At 41.4% G+C, this 19,418-nt stretch overlaps 1 protein-coding gene across 6 annotated transcripts in view; it reads right to left on the minus strand.

Moving 5' to 3' along the window:
* Positions 1 to 27: 27 nt before the first annotated feature.
* The window catches only part of LOC113171691 (receptor-type tyrosine-protein phosphatase F), a 147,584-nt gene continuing 128,193 nt past the window's right edge, over positions 28 to 19,418 (minus strand). For all 6 annotated transcript variants that reach the window (XM_026374259.2, XM_026374263.2, XM_026374262.2 and 3 more), the window contains 11 exons: positions 16,937 to 17,060; positions 16,406 to 16,581; positions 11,533 to 11,652; positions 10,631 to 10,785; positions 9,587 to 9,872; positions 8,470 to 8,648; positions 5,457 to 5,583; positions 4,378 to 4,503; positions 3,171 to 3,325; positions 2,299 to 2,434; positions 28 to 1,911 (listed from right to left, as the gene is read on the minus strand). In XM_026374259.2, the coding sequence (XP_026230044.1) occupies positions 1,843 to 1,911; positions 2,299 to 2,434; positions 3,171 to 3,325; positions 4,378 to 4,503; positions 5,457 to 5,583; positions 8,470 to 8,648; positions 9,587 to 9,872; positions 10,631 to 10,785; positions 11,533 to 11,652; positions 16,406 to 16,581; positions 16,937 to 17,060 (1,653 nt within the window). In that variant the 3' untranslated portion in view covers positions 28 to 1,842. The remainder of the gene's footprint in view (positions 1,912 to 2,298; positions 2,435 to 3,170; positions 3,326 to 4,377; positions 4,504 to 5,456; positions 5,584 to 8,469; positions 8,649 to 9,586; positions 9,873 to 10,630; positions 10,786 to 11,532; positions 11,653 to 16,405; positions 16,582 to 16,936; positions 17,061 to 19,418) is intronic.

Below are 19,418 nucleotides of genomic sequence, written 5' to 3' on the forward strand. Positions count from 1 at the left end.
AGGATTTGTACAAAACCCAATTATTTAACTTTATTAACATCGATGTTTTTTCTTTTTCATCAACAGTTTTTTTTAAATTCCAGTTCTTTATCGACAAATAGAAAACAGACTGTGTGTACAACAGATCGAACCCCTACAGCACTAAGCATTCACAAGGTAAAAATGCACATTTTTGTTTTTCACCAGCGTTTTCAAGTCCCCCCTCCCTCCCACTGCCGCCACCACCACCACAGAAACCGTAACGCTAAGGCCTCTGGGATCAGACGCTCCCCCTCCTGCGGCTCGTGTGGGAGAAGATGTGTGCTTGAGTGGTGCGATGGCCCGTGCTGAGTGAGGAGTTGTCCATTTTGATGGGTGGGGCAGGGGGTTGTGCTGTTATTCCTCATTCAGACGGACAACCAGCTTTCAAAGTTACTATGGTAGTACAGTAGATACAACGGTGTTGCCATTAATACACACTCTAGGACAGCAGGCTTTCTGCTGTGTCTCTAGGGTTGGTACATCAGCAGAATTAATCCTTTTAACAATATATTTTGAAGCTGTGTATATATCTATGTGTAATTGTACATATATATATATATATATAATCAGTCATAATCATATATATATATTTATAGTTTCATTTCTGTATAAAATAATATCAGGTTTCAGTCCAAAGGGCTGAGTCTCTTTCCCTCTGGTAGGAATGGTTGATTCTGTACAGGTGCCAGCGCTGCTCTCAGCCCACGTGAACCACGTCTGCTCCTCTTGGTGCTTGTGGTTCAACTCCAGCAAACCGACCAGGCTGATGGGCAGCGAAGAGATGGGAGGGACTTGAAGAGCGTCCATATTCAGGAATCAGGGAGTTTGCTTCCTGTCAGCTACCCTTTGGGTATAAAAGTCTGTTTTGCTCATGTAAGTTCTCCGCTGTGGAGTATGAAGGCCTCAATGCCATAGACTTCTGATGAAAAACAAACAACAAAAAAACCCAACATAGAAATCATGTGCTTTCCGTCTCTGTACACCTCTGATTTAGTCTCTTGTTGTAATTCACTTGTTCTTAGCTAGCTACCACGTTTAAAGAACAATGTCATCAAGTGTGTGCTCTGAAATCAGCTGATTGTTTATCAGAATCGGCAAGTGAAAAGGCTATTATTTACGAACTGAACTGAGTAAGACCAAAATCTTTAGGACACATGATATGAAGAAAAAATAACGTCACATGACAAAAGAAATTTGACAGCAGCTCAGAGAACAGTGGTCCTCTTGAATTAGTATCTAGGAACGTGTTAAAAATACATGTCCCTTGTGCTAAAGTACCCTAAACAAAAATAAAAAGTACTGATTATGAAAATAATGCTCACCCGACGCAGGGCAGTTTAAGACAGAAGAAATGTCTGATGTTAAAATGATTATTAAAAAGTATACTAAACAAAAACATTTGACATAATGAATCATAATATTGACAATAAAAAAAACAAACAAACCGAGAAAATGCTCTCTTAGTGCTACCAGTAGCCTTTGACAATCAGGGAGGTTTGGCTTCGACAGAGCAGAGAGGCGAGCTGCCGGTCTGCGCTGTCACATCTGTACAAGAGTTGGCGTATTTGTCATAGTTGTCGTGAAGTTTGTGTGATTATTTTTAAAGCAAAATCTCATGTCGTTGGTTAAGTCAGTGTGGCTCTCTGTGATTGGTTCAACCAGTCGGTGGGTCTACTAGCATGTCCCTTTATCCTCCCCTCCGGTAGCTGTGAGGGGTCGGACTTTGGGGGGCGAGGGGTCAAGTGAGTGGATGGTGGCTGAGATGGGACACTTGGCACACTCCTGAGAGGTTTGACCAGGGAGGCTGCTCAGTGGAAGTGGTTACGTTGCATAGTGGTCAAAGCTCCCCAGGTACTCCAATGCTGCCCTGTAGCACAACTGGTACTGGTCCTGGAAGGTACGGTAGGACAGCAGTGAGAAAGTCTGCATCTTCAAATGTTTATCAACCAATTTAAATTCACATCACAACGATCTTCTTTAACTATTATATGCTTTTTAATAGGCTTCGCCTTTGTTATATAATGTGCTGTATTTGTCAATTCTTACAATAATAAAAAACAAAGTGACACTGAATCTCTGCGCTAACGCCAGAAGATTACTGATGTTTCTCTAAAACCTCTATTAAAGGCGGATTTGTCAGTAAGACTTTGTTTTAGTGGAGAACATAATGGACACTTCAGATAACATTAAACATACACGTACAGTATTGACTTTGAGATATCGCCCTGTTACTGTGGGAATTTAAATCTCAAAAATATCCTTGCTCTTCAGTCTCACCTCAGTCTGCACCATGGCAGGCCGCTGGGTGCGAAGTGTCTTCACTGTCTGGAAGAGGTCGACCACGCCTTCGTACCTCATCCTCTCCAGCACAATGCTGAGGGTGATGAAGACTCCAGTCCTGCCCACCCCGGCACTGAGGAGGACATGCACAGAATATTTATTACATCTACTGTCTGAAGCTCCTAATCTCTTTATGACTTTAATGTATGCTCCAGATCAGAAAGCCTGACTATTAATGTGGTTTTATTAAAAAATGTCCTAGGAGCCGAGTCCACCTGAATTGCAAGCATTTGAAAGGCACTATAACACCTACAAGTTTTGTTTTTATGCTACATTATATGTACGGTACATCTTATTTTATTGCACTGCTGGGTAAAACAGCTTTTGCATATGAATATAAGTATTTTGTCAACTCCAATTAAACTGTATCAGCCAGGCTAAACTATAATATAATAATAATAGGACACAATGCAGTTCAACAGTAGAGCAAGGTAGTTGTCAAAATGACAAGTTTAATGAACAGTTTGGAAAAACACTTTGAAATAAACCTGGACATCATATCTGCACGACAGTAGGATTTATTGCAGCAATGTATTAGGCTGCATTAGTTTTGTCTGCTAAAGGTAATAAACTGTCCACTGGCTGTAATTCTTAAATACAGCTATAAAAATACCTCAGTCAAAAGTATCTGAGGAACTAATGTAGATTATCACAGATGTACATCTCTAACTGGTGCATGTTGAACACTTTTTCACCTGCAGAGTGAATTATAAGCACTCATAATAGCAAAGCCTAAATTGGCAACCATCCTTTGTGCCTATAGATTTGTTTTAATTCTATGATTAATCTGTATCATCTTTCTTCCTCACCTGCAGTGTACAGTGATTGGTCCGTCCTGTCCAAACTGTTCCTTGGTTTTGTGCACTTGTCCAATAAAATCAATGAAGCCTTCTCCAGTTTTTGGCACTCCCTGCTCAGGCCAGTCAGTGAACTGGAATTGGCGGATTGTTCTGGACTGGCCGTCCTGAGGGGCAGCACACAAAGAGTTTAAGTACATTTAAGAGGAATAGTGCAGTGAAAAAAAGAAAAACTAACACGAGGGAGGTGGCATACTTGAATTATCTCTACACTGCAGCATTTTCTTACACATCTCTCTGCGGCCTTTGCTCTAAAAAGCACTATAAAAAACAAACTCCACAGCAGATCCTCTCAGGTTGATGTCCACGAGTATCATAACCCTGCTGGTTTTCACTGCAGACATCTAATCATCTAATTTACACATGAGGGATGAGATATGAGCAAAGCTAACAACCTGACAGGAGAGAAAGTTAGCGGGGCTTTGACACTCGAGGATGCACACTGAACTCTAACACACTTGACAGAACTGTGGAGTCAGTATGTGTGATTGAATGTTTATTTTTTGAAAGAATCTGGAGTTTATTTCCAAATCTCTGTCTTCCAGTGCACATATAGATATGTGTGTGTGTATGTGTGTGTGAAAACGAAGGAATGGATCTGGGATTAGAGTGCTGCAGTGCTGTGAGCTTTCTGATGACAGTAAAGTGTATTTATAGCCCATTGAAACTACTGCATCACAGGGAGTTCCAGTACTGGCCCTTAGGGATTGAAGGCTATGCTTTTCATGTATTTTTGCAGTGATCTCAAAACACTCATGCACACACTCACATCCACAAGCGCACACACACGTAGAGCAAGCACAGTGTTACTAAATCTGGGTAAACATGTTTGATGGTGCATTCACTTGATGTCAACCTGCCAGGAGAAATAACATGGGATGTGTTCTGATAATCTCTACCTTGAAATCACAGTCGGTATAATTTTTAACACTTAGTGTGACTGTCAGCATTTGTATGAAAAGCTAAAATTAAGATGGATTTGGGTTGGATTTTTTTTTTTTTTTTGCACATTTGTAATGCCAATCAATCCACATCCCCTCCCACCAAGACACACACACACACACACACACAACACACACACACAGTTCAGTGCACGAACACACACATATACACAAGGGCACACTGACTGAAATCTACACACAGAGTGAATCCAGCATACCCTGGCATCTGTGACTTTGAACTCTCTGAGGATGTACTGGGGCATGTTGTACTCAGCCATTGGATCGACCACAAAGTACTGGTACCTGGCTGAACGCTCTGCTGGCCAGTACTGATGGCACTTCTCCTACAAAAGGCAAGAGAAACAAGATTTTTTAAAGCATTTATATTAAAAGAAACACATTTAGAAAAAATTCATTCTACATAATGAGCTTGCATGTGGAGGATATTATTAGTGCAGGTTACTGTGTGTTATTTGTCATTTTGAGTCAGAAGGTCTCTGCTCATAAACAAAAATCCAGATTGACTAATCTGTGGCTCTGAATTACTGTCTGATTCATCTTGGGTGCCTAAATAATTACATCATTTGTTCCTTTTCTTGACTACAAGGATGATGTGAAAATCTTACAACAGACTGCGATTAAGGATGAGAGGGTGATAAAATATAATATAATATGTAAAAAGCAGTCAGAATTGCCTGCAGCTCAGGCTCAGATTTTATGGATTTAATCAAAGTGCTACCAAGATGACTGCTCTTATTTTTAGGAATCGTTGGAGGTTTTGGGAGGATTAGATGAGATGATTGATACCACTCTCATGTCTGTCCCTTAAAAAAAAACACTGGAGCTGACAGCTGGTTATAGCTTAGCATAAAGTCTTGAAACAGAGAAAAACAGCTAGTCTAAAACTGCACAAATCTGCCTACTAGCACCTCTTTGTTTATTGGCGTTTTTTTGACAGTTGCCAGTGAAAAGACAAGCTGGAAACAGCAAGAGCCAGATAGAGGTTCCCCAGCTGGAATAAAAGGTAAGCTGAGAATCCAGGATGTCATTTCTGACACAGCCATGCTAGCTGCTTCCCTGTTTCAAGACTTTTTGCTAAGGTGAACGCCTCTGCTTATCTTACGTCACATCATATCTTTTCCTATATACTTCCCCTGGACGAACATTTTGCACCATTCTCTTCCTGATTTTGTTATGATGCCTAATATCCTACTGTACTGTCTCCCCTGAAACGGTTCAGTGACTTTACAGGTGCTGCATGCATTTATGTTAAGTCCAGTATGTGTCTGTGTATTACCCGTCCCATCTCTCGTAGCTTGGTGAGCATGACAACGATGGTGGAGTTGTGTTCCCAAAGCATCCTCCAGAAGTCCTCGGTGGTCTCGGCCAGCGGGCCCTGTGTGGCCAGGTAAGCCTTCTGCTGTCTGCAGATGTAAAGTCACACAGAGGAGGCATATTTAAACACAAAGTAATCATAACCTTTATGATAACATTACAACTGGTATTATTACACACGCCACAGAGCAGTAATCAGAAAGGAATTTAATGATGAGGTAGTGCTGTTGTTGTAGATTCGTTGCCAAAGCGGTTAATTTAATCCAACATATAAAATATACTGAAACTAAACAGCTCTCTTTAAAAACAATCAATATATTCAGAGACTGTTTATTCACCGGGGAGGTGTGTTACTTTAGCTGTGAAAAAGTAATACACATGATCATGTGGACACAATGAGGCACTTACAGTGGCATTAATGAGAATAAAACCCTATGAATGCATGTTCTTTAAAAGCACTGAACTGCAGACTGAAGACAGTACACGGTTCTGTTGTCTGTGTACACTTTGTCTAAATGTCCATGTCCCTGGACATTTTGCCAACAAGACTAATCACTACACAATTCAGGAACATGGCAACTAATCCCTGACAACTATCAAAATCACTGAGCTATTTCAGCCAGTATAGATCTTCTTCATCTTCCTTCTTCCTCTGTGTAACACAACACAGAATGACAGCGAATACTCGATATGCTCACAAAACTAGGGATGAGCTCATCCACTGAGCGAGCAGAGCTGTGCTTGTGTCCTACGTGACTTTGGTCCAGCAGAGCAGTTATTTTGTCAAACAGCAGGTGGCAGCAGCGCACTGATCGACAGAGAGAGAACGAGCTGAATAATACAACACACAAACACGTGAGATCATGCATGCTCACACTCACATCGTCTGCAGCACACGTAAGCTTGCATCCAGGTGTACACGCATTTATGTGTGCAGCAGTTTTGCATGTATATTCAGACACGCTACTCCATGCACACAGTCGAACACCGAGCCACGGCTGAACAACTAATGAAGGTGCTGCAGGCAAGTCACTAATGTGGAACCGGGAGATTAGAATATGCTCATGGCCTCGCTCACACAAATAAAGAAACAACAGATTGGTGGAGAGAAGAGGAGATGGCATACGAAGAGGGGGGAAGGCAACAGAGCAGGAATCAAATTAGAACGACGAAAAGGGGGGAAAGAGAAATGCAAACGAGTGGAGATGTACAAAGTACAGAGAGACGATGCAGACAGGAAAATATGAGGAGATGAAAAGAGTGAATACTGCTCTCTCCAGCTGGTCATCAGAGTGCAAAGTAGGACTGACTGCACTGACTGAAGAAAAGAGTAGCCGGGAAAAGGAAGGAGATGAGAACGTAGGAAAAAGGAATTTAAGAGCAGAGAAGGAAGGCAGGAAGGGAGGGGAAAGTACAGCTGAGCAGGAGATGAATGCTAAATTTCAAATTGATAGGGTGGACCCTTCTAACCTCCCCATAAAACGGCCCCTAGCCAAAACAAAAACAATCCTAACCGTATCACACAATACTGACTTCTCTGCACAGTGTCCCGACGAGCGCGCTGCCAAACAGCACAAAGCACTCTCTGCATCATCCCACATGACTGCAGTGCTTGAGGACATAGTGTTTCATTTCAACCTCATTACAATGCTAAAACTCCAGCCTGCATCAGAGCATATCCAGGGCTTGCGCCCCTGATAGCATAGCTGGAATCAATGGTTCGCCTCTCATTAGCTTAGCATATTATTGGCTTTTCTTGGAGGCACTGGGGTGAAGGGCACTGGAGGCCCCTGTTTAGCTTTTATTTATGCCTGGGCTTTAAACGTGGCTTAATTACACAGTGCCGCAAGTGCACACAACAGGTCCCCACCCGGATATGTCTGTCTCTGCCATGATGTTTGGATGGAAAATTAAGATGCCGAGTGAAGAGGGTGGGACAAAAGAGAGCAAAGAGGTGTGAAGGAGACAGACAAAAAGAAAAATAGAGACGGACAGAGATAAAAAAAAAAATGGGAGGGGGTTAATATAAGAAGAAAGAAAAGAAAAAGCAGAGAACATGGAGAAAAAATGAAAAAGGAAGGGAGGGATTTGGAAAACACTCTCTTACAATCTCTCTTGCAATTATGCCATTTAGACGGCAACAATGGATGGTCCGCCTCTGTGGAGCATCCTCTCATTAACAATAAGACTGAAGAAAGGGGGGAGTTGGAGGTGGAGGTGTCGCCTCTGTCACGACCCAGTACGAAGCAAAACCCATATAGACTGAATGGCATTTCATGCTTGCTAAATCCATCCCCTGGCTGTACACTTCAAGCACAGAAGAGTCGGCTCTGTCTGTCTCTGCCCATACTTATATAGATATAAAACACAGAGCTGCCTTTTCATCTTCCTCCCTCTAGGAAGCAATTTGGACTCACAGAGCACACGAGGACATGCAGTAGCTTCAATAGAAAAGCGGCAGCGGCTCAGCTGACGAGAGCCACAGAGTAATTCTTGCAACTGCATACCGCCCACTGCGGCCTCGTCTTGAGTCCCCTCCCATACATTTTTATCTAGTCCACTGTGAATAGATTGTGTATTTTTCACACCTGTAACAACCTCTGATGTCAGAAAACAACTGTAGACCTGCCAGAATCAGTACAGACAGGAAAGTGCTAGCACAGTGATGCCGTTTCTGTTGTGTTGGCTCTGTGCGCCAAGACAATAGAACAAAAAGCACAAGGTTAAAGTGCTGATTGTCAGATTTAATTTAAAGATGTTGACATCCACATCAAACACATGTATGGATATAGCTTTTATTATGTATTAACAGCTATTTTAAGAGACAGAATAAATAAATGCACTCATTCTTTTTAATATGTTGTGACGCTCTTCGAAGCCTCACATGCTTGATCTAAAAAACTTTACTCCAATCTCAAACTCAGCACATTTTCCTCACAGTTTATTCAGTTCAAATAGTGAAGTTCTTTGCTGACCTGTAGCCGTCAATGCAGCTGGCGTTGATATAGTCGGAGCCCTCGACCCCACGAATGGGCTGCAGGCAGACACGAGTAGACTCAAAAGGCATGATGTTGACCAGACGGTTCTTGAACTTGTTGCAGGGTAGGTTGGCGCTGATGAAGCGTGACGTGTGGGCTTTGGAGTTGGCCAGTCTCTGTTTATTAAAATGTGAGAAGAAACCAGACAGGAAGACAGAGATGGAGAGAAAAAATAAGTGACCTGTGATCTGAAGTAAACAAAGAAGTCTGAAATGCTTTTCTGACTGGTTTTTATTTAGACTTGAGGATTTTTTTGTGAAGCTAAATAAGAAATTCAACAGAAGACATCAGAGTCAATTAGAGCGGGGTGGCGATAGCTAGTAAGATAGCGACTCGTAGGTGTAACTAAATGCAGAATCCCATAGAGTCACAGAGGCTGCTTGGAGGACTGTAGGCATGACAAGCTCAGCGCTGGCAGTGGACAGAGCGCAGATGGACAGCACAGGAGTGTGCATGGACAAGCATGGTACTCTGGGAGAATGTGTGTGTGTTGTGGTCAGACTGTGTAGGCATGGAGGCTGTAGCCACCACATACGCCACAATCACTCTCTCACTCTTTCATTCTCTGTCGTTGGCAGGAGTGTAGATGCTATTATCACTTCAAACAGAATGGATCATGGTCATAAGAGGGCTAATGGCTGAGCCGCACTGAGAGAAAGTGTGTAATAACATCACAGTCGATGGCTATTGACAGAAGGTGTGAGTGTGTGTGTGTGAGTCACCTTGAACACCAGCTGTGTGTATGTATGAGTGTCACTTATTTGGATAATTCTCCACATGTAGGTGGGTTAATGTGTTTGTTCTGGTCTGTTTGTCCCTGAAACGTGTGTTCATATGTATTGATGCTATGTCACTAGCTGCTTCCACACCTCAGGGCTAATATCATCAATTTCTGTGCTTTGGCATAGTTGGTAAATGAATGCATGCAAATTAGGTATAATAGCAGCAGCCTGGTCAGCTACTGCAGCCTGCTAGAGAGTGAATGTAGCCTTTTCCTCATTTCTCACACTGAATAAGTAAAAGGAAAGGCTTAAGTGATACTTGTGTAAGTCACCTTGAACTCCAGCTCCATGGCAGTAACTGTCTCCCCGGGCGGGGGCTGGGTGAGTTTCTGGATGTGGGCATACAGGTTGCGAGCTGGCACCTCAGTGTTGCCACAGGTCGCGGCTTCCAGCAGGGCTTCGTGGATGAAGATGTACTGGTCCTCGGTCTGAACCATGTAGTTCCTCTGGGCACGCATGCATGTCACGTGGCCGTAGATATCTACAGACTTCTCGTGCTTCATACGCTCCAGCATGGCATCAATCACAATGAAGCAACCAGTCCTGCCTACGCCCGCACTGATGGTGAAAGACAGAGAAGGTCTGATTGTATAGAAGAGCAACACATGGTACATGGCACATCTATGGAAAGTCCTTGTAAAATGCTGCATTTAAACACAACTGTTAATGAATTGAGTTAATGAGGGAGAGAAAACATTCTCTCTCGAGTATCTTTTGCTGTGTACACACTTCTCACATTTATATGCGTGTCTATTAAAAAACAACAAATACACATGATATTTGTGCTTATTAATGCTCACAAACGTGTTCAAAAAAACTGAAATATGTCAAAATGCATGGACTATAGCACGGTAATACAAAGTTAGTAAGCCTCCCTGTCCTATTATTTCCTCTCTCCATGCTTGACAGCTGAAAACTGGACATTATGCTTTCTTGGTGAGCTGATTTACACCCTCTAGCACAAGTGCTGGACCATAAAGAAATTGTTTTTGCAGACTGTGCACAAAGTTTGTGATTGTAGAAGCATCCTGTGTGGCTTAATGACTTGCTGCAAAATGCATAGCAAAGAATTATTGAGCCAACTTCATGGAGGAAGGAAAAAAGATGTAGACCCTAACAACAGCATTTCAACATCTCAGCTGGTGTCCCTCACAATGTGCTTGTACTAGACATTGATATAACACATCCCAGTTCTTCCTGTTTGCTTTTAGACTGGTTTAATTGGTTTTAACTGAAATGAATTAAACATTTAAGGCTAAAACTTGATTGTGCGTTGTGTGGATATAAAGAATCATTTCATTTCCATATGCACCCACCTGCAGTGGACCACCATAGGTCCTGCATCTGGAGGATTGCAGGCCTTTACCCGTCGCAGGAAAGCCAGAATAGGGGTGGGGTACTCTGGCACCCCATGATCCGGCCAGGCCATAAACTGGAACTGTCTCACCTCTCTCTTCTCACTAGAGCCATTCTGTAGGAGAGTGAGAGGAGGGAGTAAAGCAGAAATATGTGAGCTATCCTGGGATACCCTGACACTGTGAATTGGCTCCTTTTCAGAGAAAAATCTGTCATACTGGGCAAAACTGTTTTGAACACCTAAAGGTCACTCAGTTTGATAAAAGGGAGCAAATTCTAAATTTAATTGTCAGAAATGGAGCTATTTTAAGAAAAGGTCTGATCATGAGTCATAACTTTGACAGCAGCATATGATATGCTCTACTTTCATGGCTGTGATCATTCTGAGTGTAGATAGCGTGTATATGTTTGGAGTTGAACTCGAGCGGTTTCTTGGCATTGTCACAAGTCTTGATTGAAACCAAGTAAATGCTCCAACTAGAGACTTACATTTAATTAGGAATTATGATAATGTTTGAAATTATAAGTAAGTAATGGAAAGGGAACGGAGAGAGGAGAAATAAAGGACAAAACATCAGTCACATCACCACACCACAGAAGTATATGAATCAAAGTGAGAAAATGAAATCTTTCATTGCCTTTTAGAGAACAAGAGACAAATCTTGGATGTTAAAAACCAATTACAGCAGTGAAAAAACGATTCCAGTGGTAATAGCTTTTATCGGCCTTCAGAAAAATATGAAATTACATTTTAAAATGTGACCCCACTAATGATGAACTGCAAATGCCTACTTGGAACGTGTCCTTCATGAGCATGCCAACTTTTTATAGTTAAGAGCAAATGAAAAAGGCAACACTGTACCTTGTAGAGGGCGAAAGTACGGACACTGTAAGTGGCCAACTCCACAGTGTCCAGCATGGTGACCTGGATCATCCCGTAGGTCTCTGTTCCTCGCAAAGGCCAGTACTGGTCACACTTCACCTGGCAGAGCAAGAGAGAGGGCACACTGTCAGGAGTGAACCGCCTCTAATATCCACCAAGAGGCTAGCGAGAGGCTTGTAGGATCACACTGATTAACAAGGAGGGAACATTAGAAAGGTCAGATCAAAGGCTTTGTCCACTGTCTAATTAAAAACTGAAGACTCAGACTCAGCTCCTGTATCTCATAAAAAATGAGCACTGGTGAATCAGGTATGTGCATGTTCACTAATGTGTGTCTGCATGTGAAGTGAGCTTCAAAAGGGCATTAAAAAGCCCACTTTGTCTCTTTACCAGCCTGTGATCACTTTCAATTAGCTAACTGTCAGGTGGTTTATAACCCTTTGTCGTGTATGCTTTTGGCACATTTGTGATGATTGCGTACTGCATTGTGAAGGGAGATGTGTCTGAAAGCCTGTTCTGGCCTGTTGTGGAGGGACAGCAGGTTCAGCCACCTGGCTCCATATGTGCACAGAACAAACTTCACTATGTCTGTTTTCACTGTGAGTGTAAAGATCCTGGCACTTAGTGGTTTTGCGTCACTGTGTGTATCCAAGTCTTTTCCACAGTTTTCACTTTAGTCCTTGTGGTTTGGAAACGGCCTGTTGGCATTTGGATGGAACAAAAAGGGACTTAAAAATGTTGACATTCCTCTTCTTCATTTAGACATCTACATGAACACATGTAGATAAACACCATACTGATAAAATGCTCTACTGGCTGTAATTGGAGTTTAGCTCTGGTTTTCAGACAGTCGTAACCAGGCGCCTTTTCAGAAAACACTGGCAAAAAATAAAAAAAATCTGTCCTAAAGTACTTCTGAATAATTTAGAAGCCAAAATAGGCCACTCAGTTATACAATCACGCTGCCTCTGATTTTTACACCAAATATAATAGTTGTTCTCAAAGACGTTTCTTAAGGTGATGGCTAATTTCATTACCAAAACACTGAGCACAGCCAGACGTTTAGCCTTCGAGCTTCTGGGATGAGTGAATCCTTGAAGGTTTTCAAAAAAAAAAAAAAAAGAAATCATTTGAAAAGCTTGTGGTATGTAGTCTGTCTCTGTCCCTAACAATGGTCCTGCAACTATTGTGTATCTTCAACTAGTCAGTCGCACAAAATAGCCCAAACTAATAAACTATTCACGTATGATTAGGATTTGTTCTTTCAGAGACGCACTACAACCCTTATTGTACACTTATTTTCCATATACTGCAGAAAAGGCACAAATGCCGACACTGTTTTAATGTCAGAATTGCTGGGAGTGGAGCTTGCTGATATTGATTTGGATAACATGAGAGGAAGAACTGTGTTGCTGGTAAGCTAATCATATTGATACTGCAGTACCGAGGTGACATTTGGAAGCACCTTGGCTGTCTCAGCGAGCTGCTACAAATCGACAAACAAAATGCGCTAAAATTCACCCCCTTGCATTTCACCTCCCCTGGTGACAGCTCCCATTCAGAGGCAGAGGAACACCTCGCAGGAGAAACTCAATTGAGTGATAGGGAACCGCTTGCAGTACAAACATATGGATTAGCAGTCACCGCTGTAATGAATATCTCTGTGCTGTCTGAGGTTGGGTGGCATATTCTCCCTCACACATAAACACACCCACACACACGGGTTTCACTATCATTTGGTTCTGCTTTGAACCTGGCTTCTCACATTTTGTCACATGGCCTTTTGCAGAGGACACAGACCTCTTATCTAGACACATACATAGAAATGTGCACACCTGTGCGCGTGTGCACACACACACAGTGAATAATACCACTGGTTTCATTTCGGGTTTTACTAACTGGTAACGATAGCACTACAGGAAGCTGAAAGTTGCCTACTGCTGGATCTCATCGTATTTGTCAAGCTCCTGCTTGGTTTGGCAAAAGACATCAGTCTGGCTGGGAGGTGGGAGGTTGACTCACTCACCATATGTGTGTGTCTGTGTGCGTGTGTGAGGGAGAAATTGACAAACAGAGGATGTGCATTTATGTTAAGGGATCTAAGGAGTCTGAGAAAATGCAGCAAAGCCACAGTGCAGCTGGCCTTTAGTAATGTATTGTTATATATATTATTAAACATCTATTCATTATCAACTTGCAAACATTGTCTTTCTGATTTTTCAGGACAGTTCCACATATTAAATAATGTTGTTTTAAATGCAGAGTTAATTTAATCTATTCAACTCACTGCCTCAGGTTTTACTGTGAGTCATTCAAAGATTGTGAAAATCATTTATATCAAATACACACTAGTTATTAATTATCATTTACCTGTATATAAGAGAGGTTTTAATTGTCCTTTATATACATTTAAAAATGATGCAGACAAAACAAGATGTTTTGGGCATTAACTCTCTCTGCGCCATTTAATGATGTCATACCTTATGACATCATTAAAATGGCACAGAGAGAGATAGGGAGGACGTCTGATATAAGTTGGCAAAATGTTTCCACCCCCAGCTGGTATAAGGCGGGTTTGGTTCTTTGTGTCTCTCTCCATAGTCTTGGCAAGCCAATTGATTTTCAAGTGTGTGTAGGAGGTGGGGACAGGCTGAGAGGCTGTTTCATTTCTCTTTAAGTTCCTTGTGTTGTGCCGTTTCCCTTATTTTGTCCCTGTGCATGCCTGCATTGCTTTGATTCTAAAACTAAGGAGAGCATGGTCATCTGTCACACAGTTTCACAATTGCCTCTTAGGCACACTAAATATATAGAAAGGTATTTGAAAGCATGCATATATCCTGGCTGAGATTGACTGACTGTGTAATAAAAATCATCTTATCAAACATAACCACGCTGCAGTTATTCTCTAAGGTACAAATAAATGAGCTCTGCTCCAAAAGGATATAGTGTCCCCACAATCTGCCTAAATGACTGATTGCGTCGAAAATTAAAACAGATGATGGCACGTTTTGAAGAATGGATAGTAATATAAAGTCTTTACTTGACAAAAGTATTGCTTTTGCAGACTCACTATAGTGACTCCTGACAAAAAATCTCTAGTCTAGAATTTTCAACAATGAACTTCTTCAGTTACAACACCATCGTGAGTACATCCACTTATTAATCCGGGGACTCTTTCATTAGGGCGCCACATGCACACAGTAAAAAAGCACCACACACTGGCAGGGTTCCACACTGATTTATTTCCTCCCAGGAATTCATGAGCATGATTTTGCGATGTTAATTAAATTAAATAAACCCATCCCATTTCTAAATCCCAAGTTGCCCATGTGCTACTTCTTTCCTTTTATTGGGTTAGGAAGTTATTTTTAGGCGTGCAAGAGTGTTGTTGGGTGACAATCCTATTAACTCCAACTTCAGAGTTTTCATTACCGTGCCATCGTTTTTAAGAACCAAATTCCTCTAAATTGTGCAAACACAAAAGAGACACTCTACAGCAGGTCTATGAAACCTTGGCATGGTGTTGCATAAATAAAAATATCGCAATTAAGCACTGAACTCTGAGCATTTTCTAAATAATGAATTAAATTTGCACTATGACGAAACTCTAAATACTGTATAACTGCTGCATTCACGTTCATTATCGAGCTGAAAATGTCAGCATGCATGTGTTGTCATCAGATGCAAAGTTGCCATGGTAATCCCACCATAAGCACCAAACAAACAACAGGAGGGGGGTGGGAAACGGTAAAAAGCTGTTATGCAATTTTACTCCTCAAAAAAGTTTTTAGAGGTTGAAGACACAGGAGAAGAGAAGCAAAATGATGCGATGCTGTCCACAGACGACCAATATATCCTTTGAAGTCCTTGTGACTTTGATCAGGCTGACAAATCCTGCTTTAAAGTACGACTGGGCGTCTGTATGCCTTCAAGCTTTGTTGGGTATAATGTTACTTCCTCAACATTGGGCTATATAAACATATACAGACTGGATATACTGCAAGTCAGAAAACTATATTTCTGGCCATATTCACACTGTTCAACAATGCTGACTTTCTGGTACGTACTGTAATGTGGACTTCGATGACCTTGTTTTACAAGACAGTCATTTGATTTCTATCTACAATCACAGCAGCCATCTGTTGCTTGTTTAGGTAACAAGGTAGTGGTAAAAGGTGTTTTATCATATAAAAAGCTAACATCAATTCAAACGCTCCTTTCTACCACAATCTACTGCATGTAATTTAATTTTCAATTCAACTAAATTCTATTTGTACAGCGCCAAATCACAACAGAAGTCATCTCAAGGCACTTTACAGTGTTTATGGTTTAAGACCTTACAAAGTACAATTGTATCCAGAATTATATAGAAAACCCAACAATCCCATTTGAGCAGCACTAGGTAACAGTGGAGAGAAAAACTCTCTTCAGAGGAAGAAACCTCCAGCAGAACTAAGCTCAGGGTGGGAGGCCATCTGCCTCGACCGGTTGGGGTGAGTGGGAAGAGGAGAATGGCAACAAACAACAACAACAAGCAGCAAAAACATAATAAGCACAAACAAGCTCTAAATACAAATTTCACAAGAGGAAACTGTATTTCTGACTTCTTTATTTACTAGTTTATAACTAATATATTACCAGGTTATTATTATTTAAGATTTATTCTCCAGTTGTTAAATCTCTGTTGATTTATCTTCAGTAATTCATATATTATTTATTATTAATGTATGTAATTACATCTTTGAGGGTAATTGTTAATAAATAAGTTATAAGGAATTAACTGTAAATGACTGAAGTCAGCGAGTGTCTTTACTTGACTGTTTTATAGAAAACACAGTTTGTCTTTCCTTACCCGTGACTTTTCCTCCAGTCTGGTCATCATGACAATGGTGTTGGATCTTTGCTCCCACACCATCCTCCAGAAGTCACTCAGGGTCTCTGGCAGTGGCCCCTGAGTGGCAATGTATGCGTTCTGCTTCCTGTAGCCATCAATGTAGTTGGCATTGATGTAGTCACTGCCAGGAACAGCTATAAGAAAGACAAGCAGTAAAGTTATAAAACATAGTACACAGTGTAGTTATTTCAACTAACAATATTTCTCAGACACCAAGACTGAAGTTGGTATATTTTAATAATAAAATGACACTTTTATGGCTTTTTTCACTAAGCACATGCTGTGCAAAGACTATCTGTCAATCACCTGTTGTGTATGGTACTTTTAAATCCCTATGTTATGATTCATATCAAAGTAAAAAAGGTACACAGCCTGTGGAGATTTCGAATGCAGCAGATGCAGCTTGTTTTTGGTACTTATGAAAAAGGTCTCAATCAATGGTAACCTCAGGCAGTGACTGAGGGGTTAAGTAGTGACATGAGCTCTTACCATCAACAGAGGTGAGCACTACTCTGGAGTGGTCGTAGGCAATGACGTTTGCATAGCGATTCTTTGGCTTGTTTACTTCCATGTTGGAGTTCTCCCAGGTAAACTGCTGACCTGGATCAATGGACTGGAAGAGAGGCGGGGAAGGAGAAAGAGAGAAAGCATATGTCAGAAAGATGGACAGAGTGATTATAAGAAAGTGGATGGAGAGACACAGAGCAAAGGAAAAGACAGGAAAAAAAGGCTCTTGAGTACAAAATGGGTAAATGGATAAGGCAACATTACCCTGTTTTCACCCATTCTACAACAGTATACTATGCACAACAAAGTCTTTAAATTGAACATAAACCCACATCATGTCTCTTGAAAGGCCCCAGTGAAGCACTACAGGTAAGTGATGTTATGCTGTGTAGGACATTGTGCAGGCTGAGGTCATTTATTAGGCTTAAGTATTTGCATGGCATTTCATGTCTTGAATCCCAATGAAGCATAAATATAAAGGAATTTTTTTTAGTGACTAGAATTAATCAAAAAGGTGATTAGTCAAAGACTAGATCAACATATTCCCCCAGTTATTTGTTTTAGCTGGGAGTTTAGTAAAGGTTTTTCTGAAGCCTGCAGGCAACCACAAATACTCATCCTCTCCCTTTAGGACGGTCCTATTGAATTACCTTATTCTGAGAAGTCACATGCACGTCTACTTGCAGTAACTAAGATTCCTCTCTTCCTGTTGCCTTCCCCTATCTTCTATTTTTGGTTCATCCTCTCCTTTTCAGCCTTTCTCTGTTTCTAACCCTTTCCTTCTTGCGTCATTTGTCTCTCGGGCTAAAACGACAGAGTACTGCATACATATTGATTTGGGGAGATATGCAATGGCCTCCCTTTCCTTGGCTTGATAATGTCACTGAGTCTCTTGTTATTCTGTATTGATCGCCCTCAACTCACACTGGAACAATGTCCACTAATTCCCCAGACCTTTCGCCTCACAAATCCAGCAGGACTCAGAATGAATCCTTTGAAATTCTTACACTTACTCAACACTAATTTAATTGTTCAGAGGTCATTTTATGTCAAAATCTGACAGCTCAAATATAATAACCGATGATTACTGGATAATGGATAGGAAAAAGCCAGGCCAAGAGAGAATGGAAATCAGGTTTTGTGCAATAAAATGATGGAGCAAAATAAGTTTTTTACAAGTACTGTGCTTCACTACTGGTTAATTTTTAAATCACAGTTACCAATTGGCTTTCAGTTGGTATCATATCTTCCGTTAAAATGTCCTATGGAGGAAGTGTCACCTACATAACTAAAAATATGGCACAAAAATTTAAGTTATACAGAAAGTATTTTAGACCAGAGTATTTTAGTTTCCAGAGAAACTCATGCACATGTCATTTAATTTCTAACAAGATATGAAAAATGTGGAGTGCTTATAAGCAAGAAACCTTCCACTAAAGCTCCACATTGCTCAACAGTGAGAGTCATGTGGGCATAGACCTATTGCTGCTGATGAGCTCAGCACTGCCAATTTCTCTGTCCGTGCCCGCCAGTACGAAGATAGAGATTTCATTTGCAGTCAAAACATGTCATATCCATTTGAGAGCTCAGTGAACACAGCAGGCACACTAGACTGATGACAACTAGCAAACAAGTAAGGTAGAAACGGTAGAAGAGGTGAGATGCGAACGCCCATGGTATTCTCGCTGACACACTGGAAATGCTTTCAAATGAACATAATGATAGTGCTACGACGACTGCAGCGTGATATTGCTTTCAGCGATAAAAAGACTGCCAGTGGGAGCTGCAGCATGTCTGATTGACAAATTCTGCTCATTACCCAGTGTGCTCCTTGCTCAGTGTGATGCGGACTGGCGTTGGTGGCAAAGGAAGTGTCAGGCCGCCTAAAACATCAGCAAGAGGAAGTTGTGAAGTCTCCACAAATTCTGTGCCTTGGCGTAAGGCGCAACGGGAGCAACGGGCGAACGTGACTGTGACAAAGTGCCATGAGCTCTGCCACAGTGCCTCGGCTGGCACGGAGATGGAGGGCCATCTGCTGGGCCATGGAGGGGGTCTTCCCTGGCTTGGAATGACTGGTGCGGGGAGGGAATGGGGCCAGGCTGGTTGCCTGCAGTCATACAAGCAACTTCTCTGGCTTGATTCGTTTACACTAACTCAACAAGACGGGAGGGCGATGTGCTGGAGAGGCACTGAGCAACAGCAAGAAAGCACTTAATAGAGTGCAGATTTTTACTAAGACCTAATTAGCTCCCCAGTTAGTTGTTAATTTTGCAGTGAACAACATAAAACATCTTAGTATTTATGCCATTTACATAAAATGTACAACTCTACTTGTATATTTTGTGGCACATTATAATGACCAAACTAAACATTTCCATTAAAGATTTTAATATTTAATGTTTTAGTTCCCCCCTCTGATATAAATATCTAATATCCCTATTAGTATTAGTCCATAACCTTAACC

This window comes from Anabas testudineus, chromosome 17 (genome assembly GCF_900324465.2).
Source record: "Anabas testudineus chromosome 17, fAnaTes1.2, whole genome shotgun sequence".
NCBI lineage: Eukaryota > Metazoa > Chordata > Actinopteri > Anabantiformes > Anabantidae > Anabas > Anabas testudineus.